Source organism: Phocoena phocoena, chromosome 2, assembly GCF_963924675.1.
Source record: "Phocoena phocoena chromosome 2, mPhoPho1.1, whole genome shotgun sequence".
Classification (NCBI taxonomy): Eukaryota; Metazoa; Chordata; class Mammalia; order Artiodactyla; family Phocoenidae; genus Phocoena; species Phocoena phocoena.
Window position 1 is genome coordinate 152,333,328 of NC_089220.1, and position 23,326 is coordinate 152,356,653.

Genomic DNA, 23,326 nt, shown 5'->3' on the forward strand with positions numbered 1-23,326 from the left:
CTCTCAGTCTTCCTTACTTTACTGCTTAGAAGCCAGCCCTGCCCAACATCATAAGCTGTTTGATGGGGAGAGAATACAGGTTTTGATTGCTCACTGAAGTACATTTATATTATTTGTCTTCTTAGTATTGCCTTTGGTGGTCCTGTTGATGAAGAGGCGGGACCTTGACAGCAAACATGTGTATATGTTCTTTATTAGGCTACTTTTAAATAAATCCTAGAGTAAGATTATTGCTATTTGAAAACATTTGATTAGTCTTAATATTTTCATTCTAGGGAAGAGTCAAGTTTGTGTCTGAGAATTATACAACTAACTATACCAGCCCATCTTCTGGCTATGATTGCCACGTGGCTGTAAATACTAACAAGTTTTCTCACAAGACGAGTCATTTTCGCACCTTTGAACTGAATCAGGTATAGTCACCTGGGAATAAATCATTTCTAAATCTAATGAGTTAAATTTTGGGGTTGGGTGGGGTTGAAATAAACTTGCTGCACGTGGAATTCTGTAGTATTACCCTGATAATACTTATTTTGCTTCTTTCAGTATTACCTCTATGAACTTTCAGGCAGCACTGTTATTGAGCGACCCAGACAGATCTGTCCTTATGTGATTGTAGCTTTTCAGTACAGGGAACCTAAAAAGATGGCAGCACCAGCTCATAATCATAAAAGCAAGTAAGTAATTATGTACATACTTTGTTTTACTGGATTTCTTTCCTTTGCTCTTATAAAATATGCTTCTTTTTTTTCCCCCTAGACTTGAACTCAAAGAAGATGGTAAGAAATTATTTAATTGGTTCTTTTAGCTGTTTCTTTAAGTAAATGTTTTGTTCATAAATTAAATAATCAGTTTCTTTCTTACCCTCATTTCTTACAGTTCTCATCTATCCATGGAAAGGGAAATTAATTATTCAAGGCTGTCTGATGTGTGATATAACTCTTTGGTCCTCTTATGGTACATTGGTTCCAAAACAACTGTAAGTATTGAATAAGTGCCTTTACTGATGCTTGTATAATTTTTTGATTCTCATTTTGAGGTCTTGCTTGTTGGCACTGGTGTGAAATGCAGCAACTGTACTTGGTTTTAGATTACTCTTGGGGAGATGTATAGAGCACAGGGCCATGACACAGGAGACCTAAATTCAGATATAAATCTGACCGTTGCCTTGAAATAAGTTAGTTTTATAATCTTTGACAAATCACTTTTTATATTTTAGTATCTTAATCCATTTATGGGAAAATGATCTCTCAGGCTAAATTAATTTACTTGATGCTAGAAGTTTGACTTTCCCCAAGAAACAACTTGGACTTGCCTAGATAACAGATGCAACAGATTCTAGCCGCTGAATTCTATTAGAATCTTTATAAGGTTTGCAGTATCTAGTTTTTTAATTTTCACTCGATTTTCCTAGAGTAGAGTAGCCTTTACATGTATTTACATTATGATGAATTACAGTATTTGCTTCTGCAGAGAGAACTGTGAAGGGCATCTTGTGATATCTTTTTGTTTAATCTATTCTTAGTTTGCACCCAAAACTGTTGAAAGTTAGACATGCTTTAATTGAAAAATAAAATGAAAACTGGTGTGCTATTAGAAATCATTTACTTTCTACTGGCCTTTTTTAAGAAGAGAGAGGGAATTTATAGCCCATAGAATAAATTAAGGATTCTGTGAATAAATAAATGGGAGAGAAGGGAAAGTTCTTTCTCACTATAGAGTGCAACTAATAGGTATAGAAAGAGTGATGGAATTTGGAAATCACATTTTGGCAACATCATAATAATCAATGGAGGCTTGATGTAGGAGGTGAAAGTTTGATGGTATTTACATATCTCGCAAAGGAAAAAATAAAGACTTTACAATGGAAGAAGCTACAGATACCATCTTAACTAAGTGGTTAAGTTAATGTCACCAGGAGAGGAATAAACATCATGTGCTTCCTGATATGATGCACAGAGAATAACAGGATATCAGTCTGTGGTGCTCCTGCCAATCTAATCAGGAAGAAATCTTAGACATGCCCAGATGGAGGGACATTCTGCAAAATAAATGGTCTATATTATTCAAAAATATCAAGGTCACTGAAGGTAGAGACTAAGAGATTGTTGCAGACTGAAGGAGACTAAAGAGACATAACGTAAATGCAATGTGGCATCCTGGATTGGATCCCGAACCAGAAAAAAGTACCTTCTTTTGTTACAAGGGACCTTAGTGAGACAGTTGGCAACATTTGAATGAGGTCTGTAGGTTAAAAAATTGTCCTGTATCATTGTTAATTTCTTGATTTTTGCTAATTGTTTTGTGGCTATATAAGGAAATATTTTTCTTAAGGGTACATATTAAGAATTATTTGGGGGGAAAGGAGGCATCTGTAAGTCTGCAAGTATTTAAAAATGAGTTTTAAAGAAGGAAAAGGTAGTCAGGGGAAACGATGCAAGTCTGGCTGCGGTTCATCCTGTGGCACTGCATGGTCGGCAGTTCCATATTATCAAAAGTTCTTACGTAGTGTAATTCCTAGAAGATTCTCATTCCAATATGCATAATTCTTCCACATGTCTGGATATTTTGGTTATAACAGAAATGCATGCATTCAGAAAATGGGAACACATTTGCAGACCATGGTTTATGAGGTCACATACTCAAAAATCTATAATATTTATGAATATGTACATTATTTGATCTGGCGTTTATAGATTTAAGAATTTTTTGTGGTTATAATATTTTTGTTTGCTTTATATTAGAAAACCAAAACTTATGAAGCTGTAGTTTCAGTGTTTATTACATTACATAATATTGTTATTTTGTTTTTTAGACCACATGAACTAGACTTTAAGTATGTAATGAAAGTGTCGTCTTTGAAAAACAGACTACCAGAAGCTGCTTTTAGAAAACAGAATTACGTGGAGCACAAAGGTCTGTTCAGATGTCATGGTACACTGCATGTCCTGAGCTCTGTTCCAGTTCTTTTCCACCCTCTCTTTCATACAAACATGCACGCGTGCATGTGTACTCTCTCTCTCGCCCTCTTACTTCTGTTTTCCCTTAAGTAATTCTTAAAAGGGTCTTTTGTGAAAGGTGTAGAGTAGCTCTGTGATTCAATTCTTGGGAGGTTCCCTCTCTACCTACTTTCTGGAGAGTTTATATCGTAAATGGGTGCTGAATTTTCTCAAAAGCTTTTTCTGCATCCATTGAGATTATCATATGGTTTTTATCCTCCAATTTGTTAATATGGTGTATCACATTGATTGATTTGCGTATATTGAAGAATCCTTGCATTCCTGGGATAAACCCCACTTGATCATGGTGTATGATCCTTTTAATGTGTTCTTGGATTCTGTTTGCTAGTATTTTGTTGAGGATTTTTGCATCTATGTTCATTAGTGATATTGGCCTGTAGTTTTCTTTCTTTGTGACATCTTTGTCTGGTTTTGGTATCAGGATGGTGGTGGCCTCGTAGAATGAGGTTGGCAGTGTCCCTCCCTCTGCTATATTTTGGAAGAGTTTGAGAAGGATAGGTGTTAGCTCTTCTCTAAATGTTTGATAGAATTTGCCTGTGAAGCCATCTGGTCCTGGCCTTTTGTTTGTTGGAAGAATTTTAATCACAGTTTCAATTTCACTGCTTGTGATTGGTCTGTTTATATTTTCTGTTTCTTCCTGGTTCAGTCTCGGAAGGTTGTGCTTTTCTGAGAACTTGTCCGTTTCTTACAAGGTTGTCCATTTTATTGGCATACAGTTGCTTGCAGTAGTCTCTTATGATCCTTTGTATTTCTGCAGTGTCAGTTGTTACTTCTCCTTTTTTCATTTCTAATTCTGTTGGTTTGAGTCTTCTCCCTTTTTTTCTTGATGAATCCGGCTAATGGTTTATCAATTTTGTTTATCTTCTCAAAGAACCAGCTTTTAGTTTGATTGATCTTTGCTATTGTTTCCTTCATTTCTTTTTCATTTATTTCTGATCTGATCTTTATGATTTCTTTCCATCTGCTAACTTTGGGGGTTTTTTTGTTCTTCTTTCTCTAATTGCTTTAGGTGTAAGGTTAGGTTGTTTATTTGAGATTTGTCTTGTTTCTTGAGGTAGGATTGTATTGCTGTAAACTTCCCTCTTAGAACTTTTGCTGCATCCCATAGGTTTTGGGTCGTGTTTTCATTGTCATTTGTCTCTAGGTATTTTTTTATTTCCTCTTTGATTTCTTCAGTGATTTCTTGGTTATTTAGTAGCGTGTTGTTTAGCCTCCATGTGTTTGTATTTTTTAGTTTTTTTTTCCTGTAATTGATATCTAGTCTCATAAAGTTGTGGTCAGAAAAGATACTGGATACGATTTCAATTTTCTTAAATTTCCCAAGGCTTGATTTGTGACCCAAGATATGATGTATCCTGGGGAGTGTTCCATGAGCACTTGAGAAGAAAGTGTATTCTGTTGTTGTTGGATGGAATGTCCTATAAATATCAGTGAAGTCCATCTTGTTTAAGGTGTTATTTAAAGCTTGTGTTTCCTTATTTATTTTCATTTTAGATGATTTGTCTGTTGGTGAAAGTGGAGTGTTAAAGTCCCCTACTATTATTGTGTTACTATTGATTTCCCCTTTTATGGCTGTCAGCATTTGTCTTGTATATTGAGGTGCTCCTATGTCAGATGCATAATATTTACAGTTGTTATATCTTCTTGGATTGATCCCTTGATCATTATGTAGTGTCCTTCTTTGTCTCTTGTAATAGTCTTTATTTTAAAGTTTATTTTGTCTGATACGAGAATTGCTGCTCCAGCTTTCTTTCAATTTCCATTTGCATGGAGTTTCTTTTTCCATCCCCTCACTATCAGTCTGTATGTGTCCCTGGGTCAGAAGTGGGTCTCTTGTAGACAGCATATACACAGGTCTTGTTTTAGTATCCCTTCAGCCAGTCTGTGTCTTTTTGTTGGAGCATTTAATCCATTTACATTTAAGGTAATTATCGCTATGTATGTTCCTAGTACCATTTTCTTAATTGTTTTGGGTTTGTTTTTATAGGTGTTTTCCTTCTCTTGTGTTCCCTGCCTAGAGAAGTTCCTTTAGCATTTGTTGTAAAGCTGGTTTGGTGGTGCTGAATTCTCTTAGCTTTTGCTTGTCTGTAAAGGTTTTAATTTCTCCATCGAACCTGAATGAGATCCTTGCTGGTAGAGTAATCTTGGTTGTAGGTTTTTCCCTTTCATCACTTTAAATATGTCCTGCCACTCCCTTCTGGCCTGCAGAGTTTCTGCTGAATGATCAGCTGTTAACCTTACGGGGATTCCCTTGTGTGTTATTTGTTGCTTTTCCCTTGCTGCTTTTAGGATTTTTTTCTTTGTATTTAATTTTTGATAGTTTGAATAATATGTGTCTTGGCATGTTTCTCCTTGGATTTATCCTGTATGGGACTCTCTGCACTTCCTGGACTTGACTATTTCTTTTCCCATGTTAGGGAAGTTTTCAACTATAATCTCTTCAAATATTTTCTCAAACCCTTTCTTTTTCTCTTCTTCTTCTGGGATCCTTATAATTCAAACATTGGTGCTTTTAATGTTGTCCCAGAGGTCTCTGAGACTGTCCTCAGTTCTTTTCATTCTTTTTTCTCTATTTTGCTCTGCGGTAGTTACTTCCACTGTTTTATCTTCCCGGTCAGTTATCCGTTCTTCTGCCTCAGTTATTCTGCTATTGCTTCCTTCCTGAGAATTTTTATTTTCATTTATTGTGTTGTTCATCATTGTTTGTTTGCTCTTTAGTTCTTCTAGGTCCTTGTTAAACGTTTCTTGTATTTTCTCCACCCTATTTCCAAGATTTTGGATCATCTTTCCTATCATTACTCTGAATTCTTTTTCAGGTAGACTGCCTATTTCCTCTTTGTTTGGTCTGAGGGCTTTTTACCTTGCTCCTTCATCTGCTACATATTTCTCTGTTTTCCCATTGTGCTTAACTTACTGTGTTTGGGATCTCCTTTCGCAAGCTGCAGGTTCGTAGTTCCCTTTGTTTTGGTGTCTGCCCCTAGTGGGTAAGGTTGGTTCAGTGGCTTGTGTAGCCTTCCTGGTGGAGAGGACTGATGCCTGTGTTCTGGTGGCTGGGGCTGGATCTTGTCTTTCTGGTGGGCAGGGCTGCGTCCAGTGGTGTGTTTTGGGGTGTCTCTGAATTTAGTATGATTTTAGGTAGCTTCTCTGCTAATGGGTGGGGTTGTGTTCCTGTCTTGCTGGTTGTTTGGCATGGGGCGTCCAGCCCTGGAGTTTGCTGGCCATTGGGTGGAGCTGGATCTTAGCGTTGAGACAGAGATGTCTGGGAGAGCTCTTGCCGGTTGATATTACATGGAGCCGGGTGGTCTCTGGTGGTGCAGTGTCCTGAACTCGGCTCTCCCACCTCAGAGGCTCAGGCCTGACACCAGGCCGGAGCACCAAGACCAACCATGTCAGCCACACGGTGGGTCTAGGGAGAAACGGAATTTTTCACAATAGCATTTTAAAATAGGAAATGTTCTGTGTTTCTGATTTTCTCCACAGTCTGTTGCCAAGATATGTGCTTCAATATGTATGAGGTGAAACTGTCCAACAAACAAGGGGAAAAAGTAGATAAACTAACAGAGTACATTAAAAGGGAGCAATTGGTAAGAATCATCAGTTTAAAATATTATTATTATGTTTTCCTTAAATTGAGAAATTGATATCTATTTATTAGTTGGCTCTGCCTAGATTGAATTGTTTTAGCTTGCTTAAAAGGATTTTTTTTTTTTTTTTTTTTTTTGGTCACACCACACAGCTTGTAGGATCTTAGTTCCCTGACCAGGGGTCACACCCGGGCCCACAACAATGAAAGTGCCAAGTCCTAACCACTGGACCGCCAGGAAATTCCCTTAAGAGGATATTTATCATTTAATATTTTTTGACATGATATTTATTGGCTAACATGTTCATCCCCTTTGTATCTTAGTTTACTTTTTCTGTGTCTCACTAGTCAGTTCATACTCCTGGTTTTAAGTATAGGAGGACAGTTTTTCTCAAATCCTCTTTTGTTGTTGTTTTTGTTTTATGATGGAAGAATTGAGTAGATCCCTAGTATTTCTGCATTAATCAAAGGAGATTGATTTGTGGGATATTTCTTTAAAAGTGACCCTTGTCAACACCTAGGTGTATAAAGAAGAAAAAGTTGCTGCTTCTGTTGTTTTCATAGCGTAGAAAAGCACGATTCCACTAAGAAATATGTAACATCCAAAGACCTCTCCACTGTGTTAACCAGGGCTCCTCGGTCTGAGGATAGGAGTCGGTGCTGACCTTATAGTGAGTGATTCCCAAACATCCCAAAGGAAACAGTGTGCATGATGGAAGTGACCAAACAAGTCTGCTCAGCCCTTTAGTGGCACAACGGACTTATCCCCATAGTAGACAGTATGAAACCAGTAAATTAACAGAATAGATAGGTGAGCTGCCTTGTGGGTAGTGTCAGGTAAGATGCTTGAGTTGCATGTAACAGAAATTCAAACTGGCTTAAACAATAAAGAGTTTTGATAGGCTTACTTTTCAGTTTTAGATGGTAAAGCAAGTTCAAGTGCTGTTTGCTCAGGACTCTTTTTCTTTCAGCTTCTCCCTCCTCTGTGCAATAGTTCTGTCCTAGGCTGCCAGTCAGGGCTGCGTGCTTCCTTTTTGCATCCAGAGAGAACCCGTCCTCCAAACCATGGCTTATGTCCTTAGACCAGTTCCATCATCTGCATGTCTCTCAGCAGTAACTAGAAAGGGAATGGCCCACACTGATTAGTTCAGGCCACTCAGAGCCCACCTTCCAGAACTGGGTGCGAGGTCAGTGCCCCCCATTCTGCAGTGAGGAGGTGCAGTGGGTGACACAGGATGCTGAGCAGATAACCACTGAATATCGACTGGGATTATAGGCTATGTGTTTTTGAAGTAGTGTAGTTCATTTTATATTTGGAAATTCAAAGGAAGGAAGTTCAAAGATACTTTCAGAAAATGCATTAGTGAAGGGTCTACTTGTGAGTAGTTCCGGTATTGAACTCAGGAGACTCGGTGCCCAGCTTTACTTCACAGTTTGTGTGTTAATTACTTAACAGAAATTACTTATCACATAAGGTCCTTCGCTCTCAGTGCTCCAGGCTGCTTTTCCTGCCTCATTTTATAATGAATAATCTTTACATATCGGTCTCCCTACCTAGACATTGAGCTCCTTGAGGGTAGGTATCATGTCTTAAGCATCTTTGACACCTTGGTGCCTGGTGTATAGTGGACGAGCAGTAAATGTCCCTTGTACCTACAACACTGGACTTCAAGAACAGTACTGAGGAAGGTCTCTTCTTTAAAAGGTGGTAAAGACATGTATGGCTGGATTTTTCTGTGTGTGAATGGAAAAGGCTAGAAGTAGATATTTCAAAGATTCTGTGATTTTTTTTCCCCACAAAGGTTAAAATAGGAATTTTATATAGCCCTTTCAGCGCATAATTTGAGAGACTAATAAGATACACTACATATTTGTTTTACTTGCACGTATTTTGGAATAAAAAAATGTACAGTTTTAAGCAGATATAGGATTTTACTTTCATCTATATTACAAAACTAAAATTCAGAATAATGTAGCTAATTATTGTCACTTTTACTCTTTACACCGATAAAAAATAAAACAAGAATTACATTTGTTTGCTGATAAATACCAAAGATATGGGTATATATAACTGTTGATACATTTATTCAGTAATTCTTTCTTGAGTGCTTACTGTGTGCCAGAAGCAAAAAGACAAATTGTCCCTGCCATCAAGGAACTTACAAGACTATAGGAGACAAAAATGTAAACCAACCAATGCATAGGGGCTGTGATAGAAATGTTTGGAGACTCACAATAGTGATTGTTCCTGTGGGTGAAGTTTCAGTCTCATAATTAGTTCCAATAAATAATTAGAAAAGAAGTCTTTTTTTCATACTTGAGTTGTTGAATAATTTATTGATTTATCGTATTTGTAGGCTTATGACCTGTCAATGTTTGAAGTATGTTTTATCACTTTATAAAGTGGTATCTTTTATTCTGTTTTTTTAACTGACAAATTATCGTATGACATTGAATTTTATCTTTGTTAAGGGTATATAGGCTTTTGAAATGGTGACTAATGGGGAAGAAGAGCTGTTATCTCTGTGATTTAGAATGACAGAAGATGCCACTGAAGACTGTGGTAGAGGGAAAATAGAAGTATTTATTTTCATCTGCATTTCTTATAACCAGGGGACCTAATGATGTTATTTCCTTTTATTACTCATCTTTTAGGAAGCTGTAGAAAGGATTCTTTTAATGGATGGTATCTTCCAGTTTTTCTAGTCCCAGGATTCTGTGATATGTTTTGTATTAAAATGAGCTTAACATGTTAATCATAGGTCTGATTGACCTTGAATTTGTAGTGGCTAAATGGGAACAGAGCGGCTACTTAGCAGTATGAAATGTCCAACATGTCAATGAAAAAAAATGAAAGACGTTGTTTCTGATTGATTTGTTATGTAATTGAACACTATCCTAAAACTAACCCATGATGTTCTAGTTATTTAATATATGTAGCCATAACAAGGCCAAGATTACTTGAATGCTAAGGAACTTGCAGTTTCTGATACTGGGGACAAAATTGTCCTGATTCCCATAAATACTGACATTTCAAGAATTTTTTTCTTTAACTTTTCATGAGCTTAAAAATCACTGAAGAATGTGGTAGAGGGAGAAGGAGAGAGGAATTGAATCTTCTTTCTTGCTATTTTATGTTTAAGGCAATCGTCAAATGCTTAGAAGATCGAGAATTTTTCATTTTACTTACGTCGTCAGCCTTAATGTCAGAAACAAGTAAGAACAACTTTTTGAATAAATGTTTTTCAGTATGTTTACTTTTATTGTATAAGATCAGCAACCTCACTTTTCTTCTGATTCTCATTCTGTGTAGGTTTTGGAGAGGAGCAGATGGGTCTTCACGGGTTGCATTTATTCCATTCATCCCCGTCAGCAGGTAAGGACCAGGACTGGCAGTTCACTGCACCTGTGGGCCATTTTTCAGTCCTCATCTTAAACTCTCAGCAGCATATGACCCTGGTAACTCTTTTCTTCTCTTAAATAACTTTCTTCCTTTACTCTCCCTGGTTAATCCTTCATCTCCTTTCTTTGTAGGCTTATCCTTTCCTGTCTGCTCCATGCTCAGATATCCACCTGCCTATGGACATTTCTTTCTACTTAACTGTCTCAGATGGTCCTCACATTCAGCATGTCCAAAACTGGATTCATTTGTTATTGAACAACAAGAGCTGGGAGTTGGTTTTATCATAGTCTCCCCGTCAGTAGGACTTAAGGTCCTCACAGAAGCACTTCCCTCTGTCTGGACTACTTGTCTCCTTCCCCCTGATCAGATGATGTTGATCACCCCCCAAGCCAGGACCAGGAATTGCCTGTTAGGGGCAAAAAATATTGCTCCTGCAGTCTGTAAATAGATATACAGTATATCTGTGGTATTAGAATTTCAGAGGGCAGTTAGGAAACAAAGTCTAGAAAGCCTCTCTTTGGTGGGGGTAGATAATGAATAAAATTGGAGGAGAAGTGCTGGTCTAGCCACTTACCCATAGCTGTCAGGTGTCAGTTTAAATATCACTTTATTTATTCCCATCACCACTCTTCCTTCAATGAGGACCCCTAGGCTTTTCACCAATATAATTTAAATATTTATTTTTATAATTATTTAATGCCTGCCTTTCTTGTATTCTACTGCATCCCTACTGCTTAGCAATGTCAGGCACCTAAAAAATAATAAGTGCTTGCTGAGCAAATAAATAAAGTAAATGAGTCATTTCTTTTTGTCATATGAGGAAATTTTCCTCATTGTTTTATAATCACACTGTGTATGTTTAAACATAACTTATATATAGTATATGGTATTTATAAAGCTACAACCAATCCAAAAACATTTTTTAATTGATGTTTTTAAATTGTATTCAGCTACTCAAAGCAGAGAACTACTGGCATTACCTGTTTGGAATAAGCAAAATATTACCAATTATAATAACATAATGGCAATAGCCGCTTGCATTTTTCAAGCATTTACTACATTGATATTCTGCTAGGCACAATTGATTTCACAGCCCTTAATAGGTATTTTTATTGTGACCATTTCAAAGATGAGGAAACTGAAACTTAAACTTGCCCAAGGTCAAACAGCTGAGTCTGAGCTGGCTTCCAGCTCTGTTCCCACACTGCCTCCCTCCGTATGCAGGAGCTCTGCCTTTATTCTTATTTTTAGGTGTACACTACCACCTGAATAAGAAACATTAGTTCCTGTACCATTTGGTGTTGAACAGCACAGGATTTCTTTTTGAGTAAACATTGGATTGTTGTGTTCAATGTTCACAGCCTCCTCTAGTTCATTAAGACACTTTTCTATTTCTGGTCACTCAGAAATGTTCAGTGCTGTGGTTATTTGTCTTAAATTGAGTGACTCTTCGCTTAGCAGACTTAAAAAGTTCTTTTTCTTAGATTTCATAATAGCCTGTTACAAATCGTTCTGACTTCTGCCTTTCCAAATTCTTGAAATAATGAAGTTGTCTAGAAAAGTGCTGCTTTATTGTGAACTGTTAGTAGTACATAAGAACTTTGTCATGTTTTATTTTTCCTTGTTACTATCTAAATGAACTGCAGAGAAAGGAATTTTTATTTTAATGGCTAGCCACATTTTCCTATTTATTCTTATTTGCCATTCTTTTCCTGATACCTGCTCAAGTATAAATGTATTCAGCTAGGTGTTTCTTAATTTTGCAGTTACTTTTTCGTTAAAAAGAATGGTATAATTCATACTTCAGTTTAGTAGGCACCAAAGGTCTTTATTATCTGTGGGTTTTTTATTACTGATAAATTACATTTTCTAGGATTTTATTACCTATTTCTCAGTGACCTGACCTTTTCTCTTTTTTCCCTGTACTATTTTCCTTTAGGTTATTGAGTTGCTGAAAAATTAGCATTTCAGTCAGAGAGTGAACCAGGGAGAGGAAGTAAAATACAGACTAGTCAGTCTAGTTACATAATATTAAAAATTTTCATTTGATAGAGAAGGTGATGAAATATATACCAGTAGGAACCATGAGAGTTGGGGGTTACTTAGGGTTTACTTTCTTTTAGTTCAACTGGTTTGTGTTGTAACTCTAGTTTCTTCCAGTTTTATTGAGGTATTATATAATTGACATACAGCACTATATAAGTTTAGGGTTTACCAGCATAAAGATTTGACTTACATACATTATGAAACAACTACCACAGTAATTCTAGTGAACATCCATCATATCATATAGATACAAAATCAAAGAAAATAGAAAAAAAAATTTTTCCCTTGTGATGAGAACTATTAGTATTTCCTTTCTTTTTCCTTCTTTGGCTGCGTTGGGTCCTCGTTGCTGCAGGCTTTCTCTAGTTGCGGCTAGCAGGGGCTACTCTTCATTGCAGTGCACGTGCTTCTCGTTGTGGTAGCTTCTATTGCTGCAGAGCACTGGCTCTAGGCACGCGGGCTTCGGTAGTTGTGGCATGCAAGCTCAGTAGTTGTGGCTCGCAGTCTCTAGAGCGCAGGCTCAGTAGTTGTGGTGCATGGGCTTTGTTGCTCCATGGCATGTGGGATCTTCCCAGACCAGAGCTCGAGCCCATGTACCCTGCAAAGGCAGGTGGATTCTCAACCACTGCGCCACCAGGGAAGTCCCAGTATTTACTTTCTTAACTTTCATATGTAACGTCAGCAGTGTTAATTATTTTTTATTATGTTGTACATTACATCTTTAGTACTTATTTATCCTATAACTGAAAGTTTGCACCTGTGACTACCTTCTTAAGAGAATTTGAAGTAGGTCATATAAGGTACAGATTAGATATATTTTAAAAGCAGAAAATGAGAATAGAAAAGTAATTCTGCCAACTCTAAATGCCGGTGCATTGAGCCCACACTGGGCTCCTGGTCAGATGAGATGGAGCTGCAGGCGGGCCTGCCTCCTTCATTCTCACCTGATGATCCCATCTGAGTGACTCTTTTTTGGTTCTGTGTGTGCGTGTTTTCATATATATGGAGATAATGTATGTTCATTAAGTGCATCCATAAGTCTTCTATTAATTGCTATTCAGATTACCATTTGAAACACTGTATCATATTTAACCATCGTGTAATTTTGTAATCTAAAGCGTTTTTTCCTGCATGTTTTTGAAAAAACAAGAACTTTGGGTTTTTAATACATGTGTATATATTTTAGGGCTGAAAGACTTGAAAGTTGAAGATGACATCTCATTGAAGGTGGTACCTATTTTACCTGCCCTTAATTGTGCCCTGCTGGAAGCAAAGAAATCATTTTCTGAAAAAGGAATCTGTCCAAACACATTAGTAAAGCATAATCTCCAAGAACTGTACAAGGTGGACAAAAGTCCTTCATTGACTGCTGCTTCTCAGGATGGAATTAAAGAGACTGCATTCTTTGGCAAAGTGTCCAGTGCTTTTGACTTGACTCCTCCAGCTGAAAAGTGCCCTTTACAGTCTTTAACTCAGTTGAGATCTTATTTTTCAAATCCTAATGGGTACATTTTGGAAGTATCTACTGCACTAGACTTATTGGCAGAGTGTGCTCAGTCTCCTTGTATTTCAGATGGAATTTGTGATGCTGGATTTTCTTTAGTTATAACTCCAGATGCTGAATTTCACGACTCAGAGGCAGAAGTAAGAAAAGAAACAGAAACACAAAAGAATTCTGAAGAGATGTTTAAAGCAAGGCAGGGAGCTCTGGTCCCATTAAGTCCAGCATCAAATCTGAGAGTTCAGCGTAAGAGAAAAGCAGGCACGCTGCCCGTGGTACGGAGTAAAAGGGTGAAGTTGTGCCGTCCCTTTCCCAGAAGAACTCCTGCTGGAGCAAACAAGCGTCCAGACTGTCGCAGAACTCTCAAGTTTCGTGAGAAAAGAGAAAACGGTAAGCATGGTCTGTATGGATTTTCAGATGAGCAATTAGTAATAACTGTTGTCTGTTAACCCTGTTCCTGTGTGACGATCCTGGACTGTAGCTTGATAGTGTCCGTTAGCTCTCTCCAGGTGATCTGTGTGCATGCTAAAGTTGGAGAAGCACTAATCTAGATAACATGAAAATCAAGAAATTGGACAAAAGCCCACCCACCAGAAGCTTGTATTTCACTTGTAAAACTGCTCAAATCATCACTCAGTTATTTACTTACCTGTGTAAGAAATAAGGTCATTCAGTTTCTGAACTGTCCTCGGACAAATTCAAGTGGAAGAAGAGGATCTGCTAAACTCAGGCACACTAAGAACAGATGGCAAAAACTGATAAGTGATAGCCTGAACATGTTTAAAGAGGGGGGAAAGTGCCTGGACTCTCCCAGAACTAGAGCATCCTGGGGCAGAATTTCTAATCCTTTGTGTGTTTTAAAAGTGGTCGTCTGGATCCTACTACAGACCTACTGAAACAAGGTCCAGTGGCCTCGAGACATATATATTAAACAGTTCCTCAAGTGGTTTTGTTGCCCCCTGAAAACTGAGGGAGAATCAGCGTCCAGAGCCATTTAATGTTAGTCAAATGCACTTCAGTGAACAGAGCACAACAAATAACACAATTTTGGCTTAGAGTCATCTCAGATTACGTGTGGTGTATTTTGTTTAAAACTAAGGAACTTATGCTCTATGACCCCTTAGCGAAGAGGTGAGCAGACTTGGGCCGAAGGGCCCCTCATGCATTACCTGTTGTCTCTGTACTTCAGTGTGCTGGCACAGGTGGGCGGCTGTGACTGAGGTCTGGCCCTTCACAGAAAAAATTTGCCAACCCTATCTATAGTATTTTGAATTTTAAAATTCTGATGCCTAAAGAAGAAACACTGGAGGTGTGTGGATCCCCAGGATCCTAGATAATTAAGATTTTACCCTGTGGTTTAACAAGTAGTTATTTCTGGCCAACTATAGTTTGAGAAATTGTGTGTGTATGTGTGTGTTTAGGAGGGTGGTAGAAAGAACGGCAGTATGAAGCAGCAACTCACACTCTACATTTCCTCACAAATTCCAGGCCAACCATATTGGGTTTCTCTCTATATGAACCATTTTAAAGGTATTAAATAAATTACCTGTAATTCAACATATATGTTGTCACTGTTTCTCAAGTGTGCTAATTTCATCCACTATAAGAAATATGTTTGAGGGATGTCCCTGGCAGTACAGTGGTTACAACTCCACACTTCCAGTGCACAGGGCACGGGTTTGATCCCTGGTCAGGGAACTAAGACACAACATGCCACAGAGTGTGGCCAAAAAATGAACAACAACAACGATGTGATTAAACCAGCCAAGATGACTAAATATAATACCACAAAAGCTCAAAAAAAAAAAAAAGAAAAGAAATACGTTGTATATTGTAGTCCAGTACACACAAATTCATACATTACTGAAACAGAAATTTCAGGAAGCATTTACCCTAACTATGTGTAATACAATCTGATATCTTCTGTTTCATTTAATAAAGAATTCTGGTTGCAGCCCATTAAGTTTATTTTATAATACACCCATGGGTTATTGCATGCAGTTTGAGAAACATGTCACTGAGTGATGCAAATAAGCAGGGCAGTCCCTGCAGGATCACCTGTTTCGTGTTTCTCCTTTTCCTCGCAGGACCTAGGTTGTGAGAGATGTTCCCCTCCTGCCCGTGCAGATGTTACGCTTCCCCTCGTCTTGATCATCTCATCTTATTTTCTTTCTCCTCTTAATTTAGTCTTAACAGTTTTCCTGCTTGACTTATATTTTGCCTTTTTTTATGCTAAAAATTTTAGAAATTGTAACCAGTATAAAATCAGAAGTCTTACTCTAAAAACAAAACTGCTGCTTTATTGCCTTTGATAGTTTAGTAGGGAAGAAAATAATTAGACCCAGGGAAATGTACAACATTAAGAGAGTCTAAAAGCTTTTTTAAAAAACCATTAATTTTTCTAACCTTCAAAAGAATAAAATGAAATTGGTCTCTTTTCTACATTTCGCTAATAACCATCACATTCTGAAACTGTTTAATATGTTTTCTGTTCTCAATCAGTTAGAAATAGTATTTTCCATATAACGTAATTTTAAAATATTTGCTAACATTCACATGTGTGATTATTTTATATAGTCAATGGGGAAAACGTTTTCACAGGGAACATTTATTAACATTTTTTTTTAACTCTTAAAGGATGGAAACACTTTCTGCGTGTGATACAAGCAGGTTGTTAATAGTTTTTTCTCCTCATGTGCCTCCACCTTTAGTTCTTTCCTTCCTTCCCTGCGAGAAGTAAAGCTGAGCATTTTGTAAGAGAAATGAGCAATTATAATAGATTTATAGGAAGTTAAATCAGAAGAGGACTTTCTTCAATGTACCTTCCTCTATCTTCTCTTAAGAGATGATTTTTCAGGCAGTGTTAAAGCTTTGATATTTAGGTGTAGTGAAGGAAAATATGTAAGATGGCTCTTTGTGAACCTACAGTCTCTTCTCTACAGTGTGATCATGGTTTTAACCATATGGCTTTATGGGAGCTGTGTCGCTTTTGTGTAAATTGAATTATCTGTCACCCTGTGCTGTGAACTAGCATGTTCAGCCTTACCTGCCACATCAGTCAGCAAAGATTATGGAATCGTTTTAAAAAATTAAGTCATGCCTTGTTTTTATAAAGTTAATACTCTGATATTCTTCTCCTAATCCTAATTAGGGATATAGACCAACACTTAGCAAGTTCAAAAATCTTTTAATGAAGTACCCCAAATTTTATATTTTATTCCCCATTATTAAAGTTTCCCCCCCAAAACAAATCAAAGGAAAGCTATGCTGATAAATATGTGCGCCCCCTACCCCTTAAAAAGCGGTGTCTTTTCTGCATAAGGTGCTGAAGTGCTGACTGCACAGTTTGTACAGACAACCAAATTGGATTGGAAAAACCAAGAAGCTCCTATTTCTAAAGATGTTCCAGTGTCAACGAATGCTAAAAGGGCAAGGAAACGAGAGACGTCTCCAGTCAAAACTGTTCCAAGGGCTGAGCCACCTGTGAAGAAATCTCCACAAAAACAGAGGGAAAATATAGTAAAAGGCAATCAGAATCCCAGAATCAGAAAGCAGCCACAACCTGGTAAGAAGTCCTCTTCCTGTAAATTTCAGCACCGTAATACAGACTAATCAAGATTATAAAGTAGTATATTGAAACAGTATAAGATCAGTTGAAATCTGTCACGTTCTTGTGGTCTTCTTTAGTTCAGACACTGACAGGACAAGTAACTTGGTTTCCCATTGTGAATAAATTAGAAAGTGCAAAGATTCATACCTTCACTAAATAGACCCTACTTTTCATTCTGCAGAAAGCCTGAACATGAACTGTTTAGCAGAGTTAAAGTATAAATGGCCTTTTTTAATGACTAAATTCACAAGCAAGTAGCATCTGGCAGTATTTTTCTGGACCATAATCAGTTATTAAAAGGATATTATAAGTTTGTCCAGAGGGAACTGTAAAGACATGGTTCAAAGCAGTCAGTAATCTCGAATCCTGTATTTCAGTTGTATTTTTTCTTGTTTTTCGGTACGTGGGCCTCTCACTGCTGTGGCCTCTCCCGTTGCGGAGCACAGGATCCAGACGCGCAGGCTCAGCAGCCATGGCTCACGGGTCCAGCCGCTCCGCGGCATGTGGGATCTTCCCGGACCGGGGCACGAACCCGTGTCCCCTGCATCAGCAGGCGGACTCTCAACCACTGCGCCACCAGGAAAGCCCCTGTATTTGGTTTTAAAAGGCATTAAATTAATTTTAAAAGCAGTTTTGCTTTTCTACTTCTACTTGTGGGGAAGTGAATAACCAAGTCTCCTTCTGTGAGCCAGCAGCTGACTGCTAGTTCCGTGTTCCACCTGCTGGAACCTCCTCGTTGCTGGCACATTCCCTCATCACCGCGGACCTCACTTTTCTCCCAGCTCCATGTCCCTCTTCACACCCGTCTCTCTGAGTAGAGTGCAGCTCCACCAAGCTGCAAAATCTATACATTTTACAGTATCTTCGGTATTGAGTCCTACTGTGTTGTATGTGTGGTGGTGTTTTTTGTTTAGAAAAACCTTCATTTCCTCATATCTCTGTATTTCCATCAGTTTTCTGTCTAATCTCATGATTCTACTTTCTCTCATCTACCTTTAGGTTTTTTAAAAGCCTCAAATTCAGTGGAATTCAGGGAAAGAAACTCTTGTTTTGTTGGGGTGATGGTATTATGGATGAGCTTGGTTTTTTCTTTCCTCATTTTTTAAAAAAATTTTTTCGGCCACACCTTGCAGCATGTGGGATCTCGGTTCCCTGACCAGGGATCGAACCCACACTGCCTGCATTGGAAGCGCAGAGTCTTAACCACTGGACCACAGGGAAGTCCCTTTCCTCAGTTTCGTTAATGTTGTTTATGGCTGAAGATTTTTCTGAAAGCTCCTCAGTCATATCACCGTACAACCTGTAGTGAGTCATACCCAACACAGACTCTCTGCTTGTCTCCCCAGGCAGTTATGAGGTGGTCTTACCCACGGGTCCACATTTCTCTCCTGCCGTTTCCCAATGCGTGCCTTCCCTGCCTGGCACGTGGTGCCACCCACACGAACCACGCCTGTTGTCACTCCTGTGCGGTCCCCTCTGCTCAGCTAAGTCCACACGGAGTCATTTCCTGATGCTCTGATCTGCACTCATTTCTCCTTTTTTTTTTTTATTTCTTTTTTGGGTTTTTGAGAACATTAAAGAGTTAATTCATACTATTTTCCAATCATCTGGTGTGTCTTGGTCCTGTCTTTCCAATTAGTTTGTAAACAGGATGAGTATAGATACATACATAATGCATTGTATTCCCAGCCTTGTCATCAGAATTCCTTGTGCTGAATTGGCTTTTATATACTTGTAGGCTAATCGATTAGTGGGAGGAGGTGTGCAACTGGGCATTGGCAGAAAAGTGAGCCCAGAAAATGAAAAGTTTCCAGAATGGGTATTCAGAAATAGGGCGATTTGTATTGCAAGTGTCTGTATATATTGTGCAGCCACATTCCAAGTTAAAATTTTAAGATTACCACCTTTTAAATAATGTGTTAATTTTTCTTTTATTTCTTAATCACCCATGCTAATCCACTTCATTTCTTTTACTTGAAATATCAGAGTTTAAGAAGGCTCAATCATTTTGTTACTGAAACTAATGGTTTTCTGTCCTTTTTAAAGTTTTCAATATAGTTTTTATTTACTGAACTCTTTAATTTTTTATAATTTATTTGGCATCATTTTATCTGTATTTCTGAAAAGAGATAGATTATCAGTATTGTATTTTTAATTAATTGAAAACCTCTAACAAGTCAGTTATTAAATGATTTACCTGAAATGACACATATTAAAATGAACCCTTTTTCTTGACTCAATACAGTGTTCTCTATATTCGACCTTCCTCATAGTGATACTCAGTGTAAGAACCGTAGTATTTAAGGATAGAATGAACTTAGTGTCAGTAAACACATCAGATCCTAAAATGAATGTGTTTCCAGTACACCCGGAGGGTTCATGAGACAGCCCTCTTTGGGCCACTTTCTCGTACCTCACCCCGTTGGGCTTTGATATTTTAAATAAGAACTGGGCAGTGGTTGATTAATTTTACCCTCCTCACCATACACACACTCTTGTCATTCTGTTTGATGACCTCATAGGCCAGAGTTTTCTCTGTAAATGTACTGTCATTGGGCTTTGCAGACAGGTTAGTAATTTATTTCTGACCTGCTACTGCTAATTATAAAGAGGAGCACAGTTGGCTTTTCTGTCCATCCAGCCACCTGCCACAGGGACTCACTGCCCAGTATCGTTGAGAACTTTGTCCTTCGTGATAATCACATTTTAAAAGGCTGAATCAAAGTGCTGAGAAGGCAAGTAAACCACCTGAGAATGTTAGTTTTCTGACCGAATGCCAGTGGGTAGATTTGAGTACCTGCTGTAAGGAGAATTATCAGTAGATGAGGAGATTTGCTTTTTTGCAGATAGAACAGAGAGGAAATGTTTTTAATGCATAAACTGAAGTTTAAAAACTTGAAATTAATTGGCGATTCAGAATATTCTTACTTTCCTCCTTTTTTATTTGTATCATAACGTATTATAATTAAACATCAGTATGGTTAAAAATCATCTCTATTTTGAACTTAGGTGATTTCTCTAATAACTTGCCAAGGGAAATGATTTCTAAGAAAGTACATTAACCTTCTATAATATACACTTTAAACTTAGAAATTCATAGATTCTCACTAGATTGTAAGCTCTCTGAGGGCAGGAGTCTTGTTTTCTTGTTTTTGTTTTTTTCTCTTTGTGTATTTCTTTAGCTGAGCAGTATGCCTTGTGTGTAGGTCAGTACATGCAGGTTTTTTGCTTTTTTTTTTTTTATTTTTTTTTTGGGGTACGTGGGCCTCTCACTGTTGTGGCCTTTTCCGTTGCGGAGCACAGGCTCCGGATGCGCAGGTTCAGTGGCCACGGCTCACGGGTCCAGCCACTCCGTGGCATGTGGGATCTTCCTGGACCGGGGCACGAACCCGTATCCCCTGCATCGGCAGGCAGACTCTTAACCACTGCGCCACCAGGGAAGCCTGAGTACATGCAGTTTTGAAGGGTGATTTCTTTTTAAATTAATATGCACATTCCTTAAGACTTGTTCCTCTGGTAAATACATTATAATACATCAGGAAGTTGGACAAGACCTCACTCTGGTAATAAAAATTTAACATACAATTTATGCAACATATCAAGAGGTTTTTCTTGAATATGTTGACTTAACTGTTGATTTTCACTGAACCACAGTAATATGACAAAGAATTAATTCTATGGAAATCAAGTGTTATGTGTCTTTTTTTCTTTTATGCTGAAGCCAAAGGAGAAACTTCTTCACAGCTTCAATCAGAAATGTCAGATGGTCAAGAAGATGTTATTAGCATAAGTACAGCTCAGCCAGAAAATATCACAGTGGCTTCAGAAGACCCACCTGAAAACTCCATTGTCAACTGTGACTCCCAGGCCCTAAATATGTTGGCTGATCTTGCACTAAGCGCTGCTACCTCTACCACACCATCCTCTGAGCCCAGAAACTTGCCCTGCTCCTCTGAATTGCCACAGAACGATGTTTTGCTTTCTAAAGAACATTCTTTGCGCGGTACATCAGACCATGAATATCATAGAGGAGTTAAAAGTCAAAAAGGTGGACCGTTATCCAAGCCCTCCTCTGATAAGAGTAATCTGACATCAGACCCCACGGTCAGCCAGGAGGAAGAAAGCTTGGTTGCTGGCATTCAGGCCCCTGCAGAAGCCCAGTCAGCACTGCCCGAGGAAACCCTAGAAAGTTCCGACGCAAGCCAAAGCTCTATCGTTGCTGTGGAGCATTCCTATGCCCTGCTCCTTGCAGAACATTCAAAGAAGCATCTACAGCAGAGAGGGGCCCCAGGCCCTGCGTTTGCCAAGAATGGCACAAAAGGCCCTGAAGCGGGAACCCCAGTGGGGAAAGTGATGCCATTTCGGCATCAGCAGGTCACCTCCCCACTGCAGCAGCTTTCCGAGGCCCCAGCGCTCAGGCGCAGGAGCAGGGTGCCGCCCTCCAGCCTGCAGGACTTCTGCCGCTCTCGTACCGTATTCGGCTGTGACGGCTCCTTTCAGGTCACCTTCATATGGGAAGCAGATTACGTGTTCAGCTTAGACAGCAAGTATACCAACAACCCCCTGGAGAAGACTGTAGTCAGAGCACTACACGGGTGAGTAGGAGTGACACTGGATGAAAATGGATGAACTTTTCTGTTGAGATAAATGTAGCGAGAAGGGATACTTGTGCTAAACTCTGGGGAGGGAGAAGGAAGTGTGTAAAATCCAGTAACTTGGGAATAATACCAAGCAGATTCACTGTACTTATTTGTTAAATCAACTTCATTTTTATTTTACTCATTGTTTCATGTTCATGTAATTTTTAAAATAAAAATGAACACAAAAACTAAGGTTAATAATTAAGGCACTTACTTATAAGATAATCAACTAAAATAGTCATTTTCAATGATTTTGGTTTCTTCTTTCTTTAAAATCTCAGGCCTTGGAATACTGATTTACCAGATAACATGGAAGAAGTGAAGCTTTTACTTCATATGTGGGTAGCTCTGTTTTATAGCAATCAAAACAAAGTCATACAATCATCCCGAAAAGTAGTAGAACACAGCAACCCAGCAAAATACGTGTGCATAAATAGCACGTTAGAATCGTTTGAATTCAGTGAAATTGAAGAGTCCTCCGGTGTGGGAAGGTGCTCCGTAGACCCTCTGTTGGAGACTAATGAGGCTCCCAGAGGTCCTCCTGCCAAAGTGTCCTTCCCAGACACTGACCCCCTGCTTCCTTTCATGAAACCACCGCCCATGAGAGGCTTGGAGCTTTGGGTGCAGAATGAACAGAAAGAAATGTTTGCAACAGCAGGTCATCCAGAGACCCCAGAAAGCCAGAAGTTCATCTATTCTTGTAATAATGAGGTAGGTAAAGCTGAATACTGTAAATGCTGGTGTTAGTTTTGAAGAAATTTGTTTTGTACGTAAAATCACATTCATAACAAGGCATTGGTTTCTTTTAGGAAAGTGGATTCTCTAGCTATGTAAAGGATTAGAATGCCAGAAACTTAGTTTACAAAGTCTGGATTGTCTGCAGGTAGAGCTTATCTACCACCCCGATTGAAGAAACAAAAGTAGGGAAAAAATCGTACGCCTCAGGTGATCTGGGAGCCAACCATAATTATGTAACTTTAGTTGTATGATTTGGGGCAAATTACTTGTTCTCTGAGCTTATTATCTTTTAAAAGAGGTGAATAATACTTATTCTGTTTACCTATAATAGTGTTTATGGATCAAATGCAGTAATAATAAATATAAAAAATCTTTGATAAACCTTAAAGGAAACTAAAATTGAATATATTAAAAAATATTTTTAAAAACAAATCCTGAGGGCTTCCCTGGTGGCGCAGTGGTTGAGAGTCCGCCTGCTGATGCAGGGGACACGGGTTCGTGCCCCGGTCTGGGAAGATCCCACATGCCGCGGAGCGGCTGGGCCCGTGAGCCGTGGCCGCTGAGGCTGCGCGTCCGGAGCCTGTGCTCCGCAACGGGAGAGGCCACAACGGTGATAGGCCCGCATACCACCAAAACAAAAAACAAATCCTGAGACAGTAAATAAAATGCCAGACCTCTCATAGGTCTGCAGATAACTGTTTGTAAATATGAAAAATACACTTTGTTTCATTTCACTGTTCTCAACTGATAGGACAGATGATCGAATTTTTTTTTTTTTTTTTTTT

The 23,326-nt window shown here is 38.6% G+C and overlaps 1 protein-coding gene across 1 annotated transcript in view; it reads left to right on the forward strand.

Annotated features, from left to right (window-relative positions):
- Positions 1 to 23,326, forward strand: part of TASOR2 (transcription activation suppressor family member 2) — a 49,756-nt gene that overhangs the window by 12,160 nt on the left and 14,270 nt on the right. Inside the window, exons 7-17 of the mRNA XM_065871787.1 lie at positions 547 to 677; positions 760 to 779; positions 880 to 979; positions 2,816 to 2,916; positions 6,501 to 6,604; positions 9,747 to 9,819; positions 9,917 to 9,979; positions 13,239 to 13,943; positions 16,876 to 17,118; positions 20,885 to 21,758; positions 22,085 to 22,514. Of these exons, the coding sequence (XP_065727859.1) occupies positions 547 to 677; positions 760 to 779; positions 880 to 979; positions 2,816 to 2,916; positions 6,501 to 6,604; positions 9,747 to 9,819; positions 9,917 to 9,979; positions 13,239 to 13,943; positions 16,876 to 17,118; positions 20,885 to 21,758; positions 22,085 to 22,514 (2,844 nt within the window). The remainder of the gene's footprint in view (positions 1 to 546; positions 678 to 759; positions 780 to 879; positions 980 to 2,815; positions 2,917 to 6,500; positions 6,605 to 9,746; positions 9,820 to 9,916; positions 9,980 to 13,238; positions 13,944 to 16,875; positions 17,119 to 20,884; positions 21,759 to 22,084; positions 22,515 to 23,326) is intronic.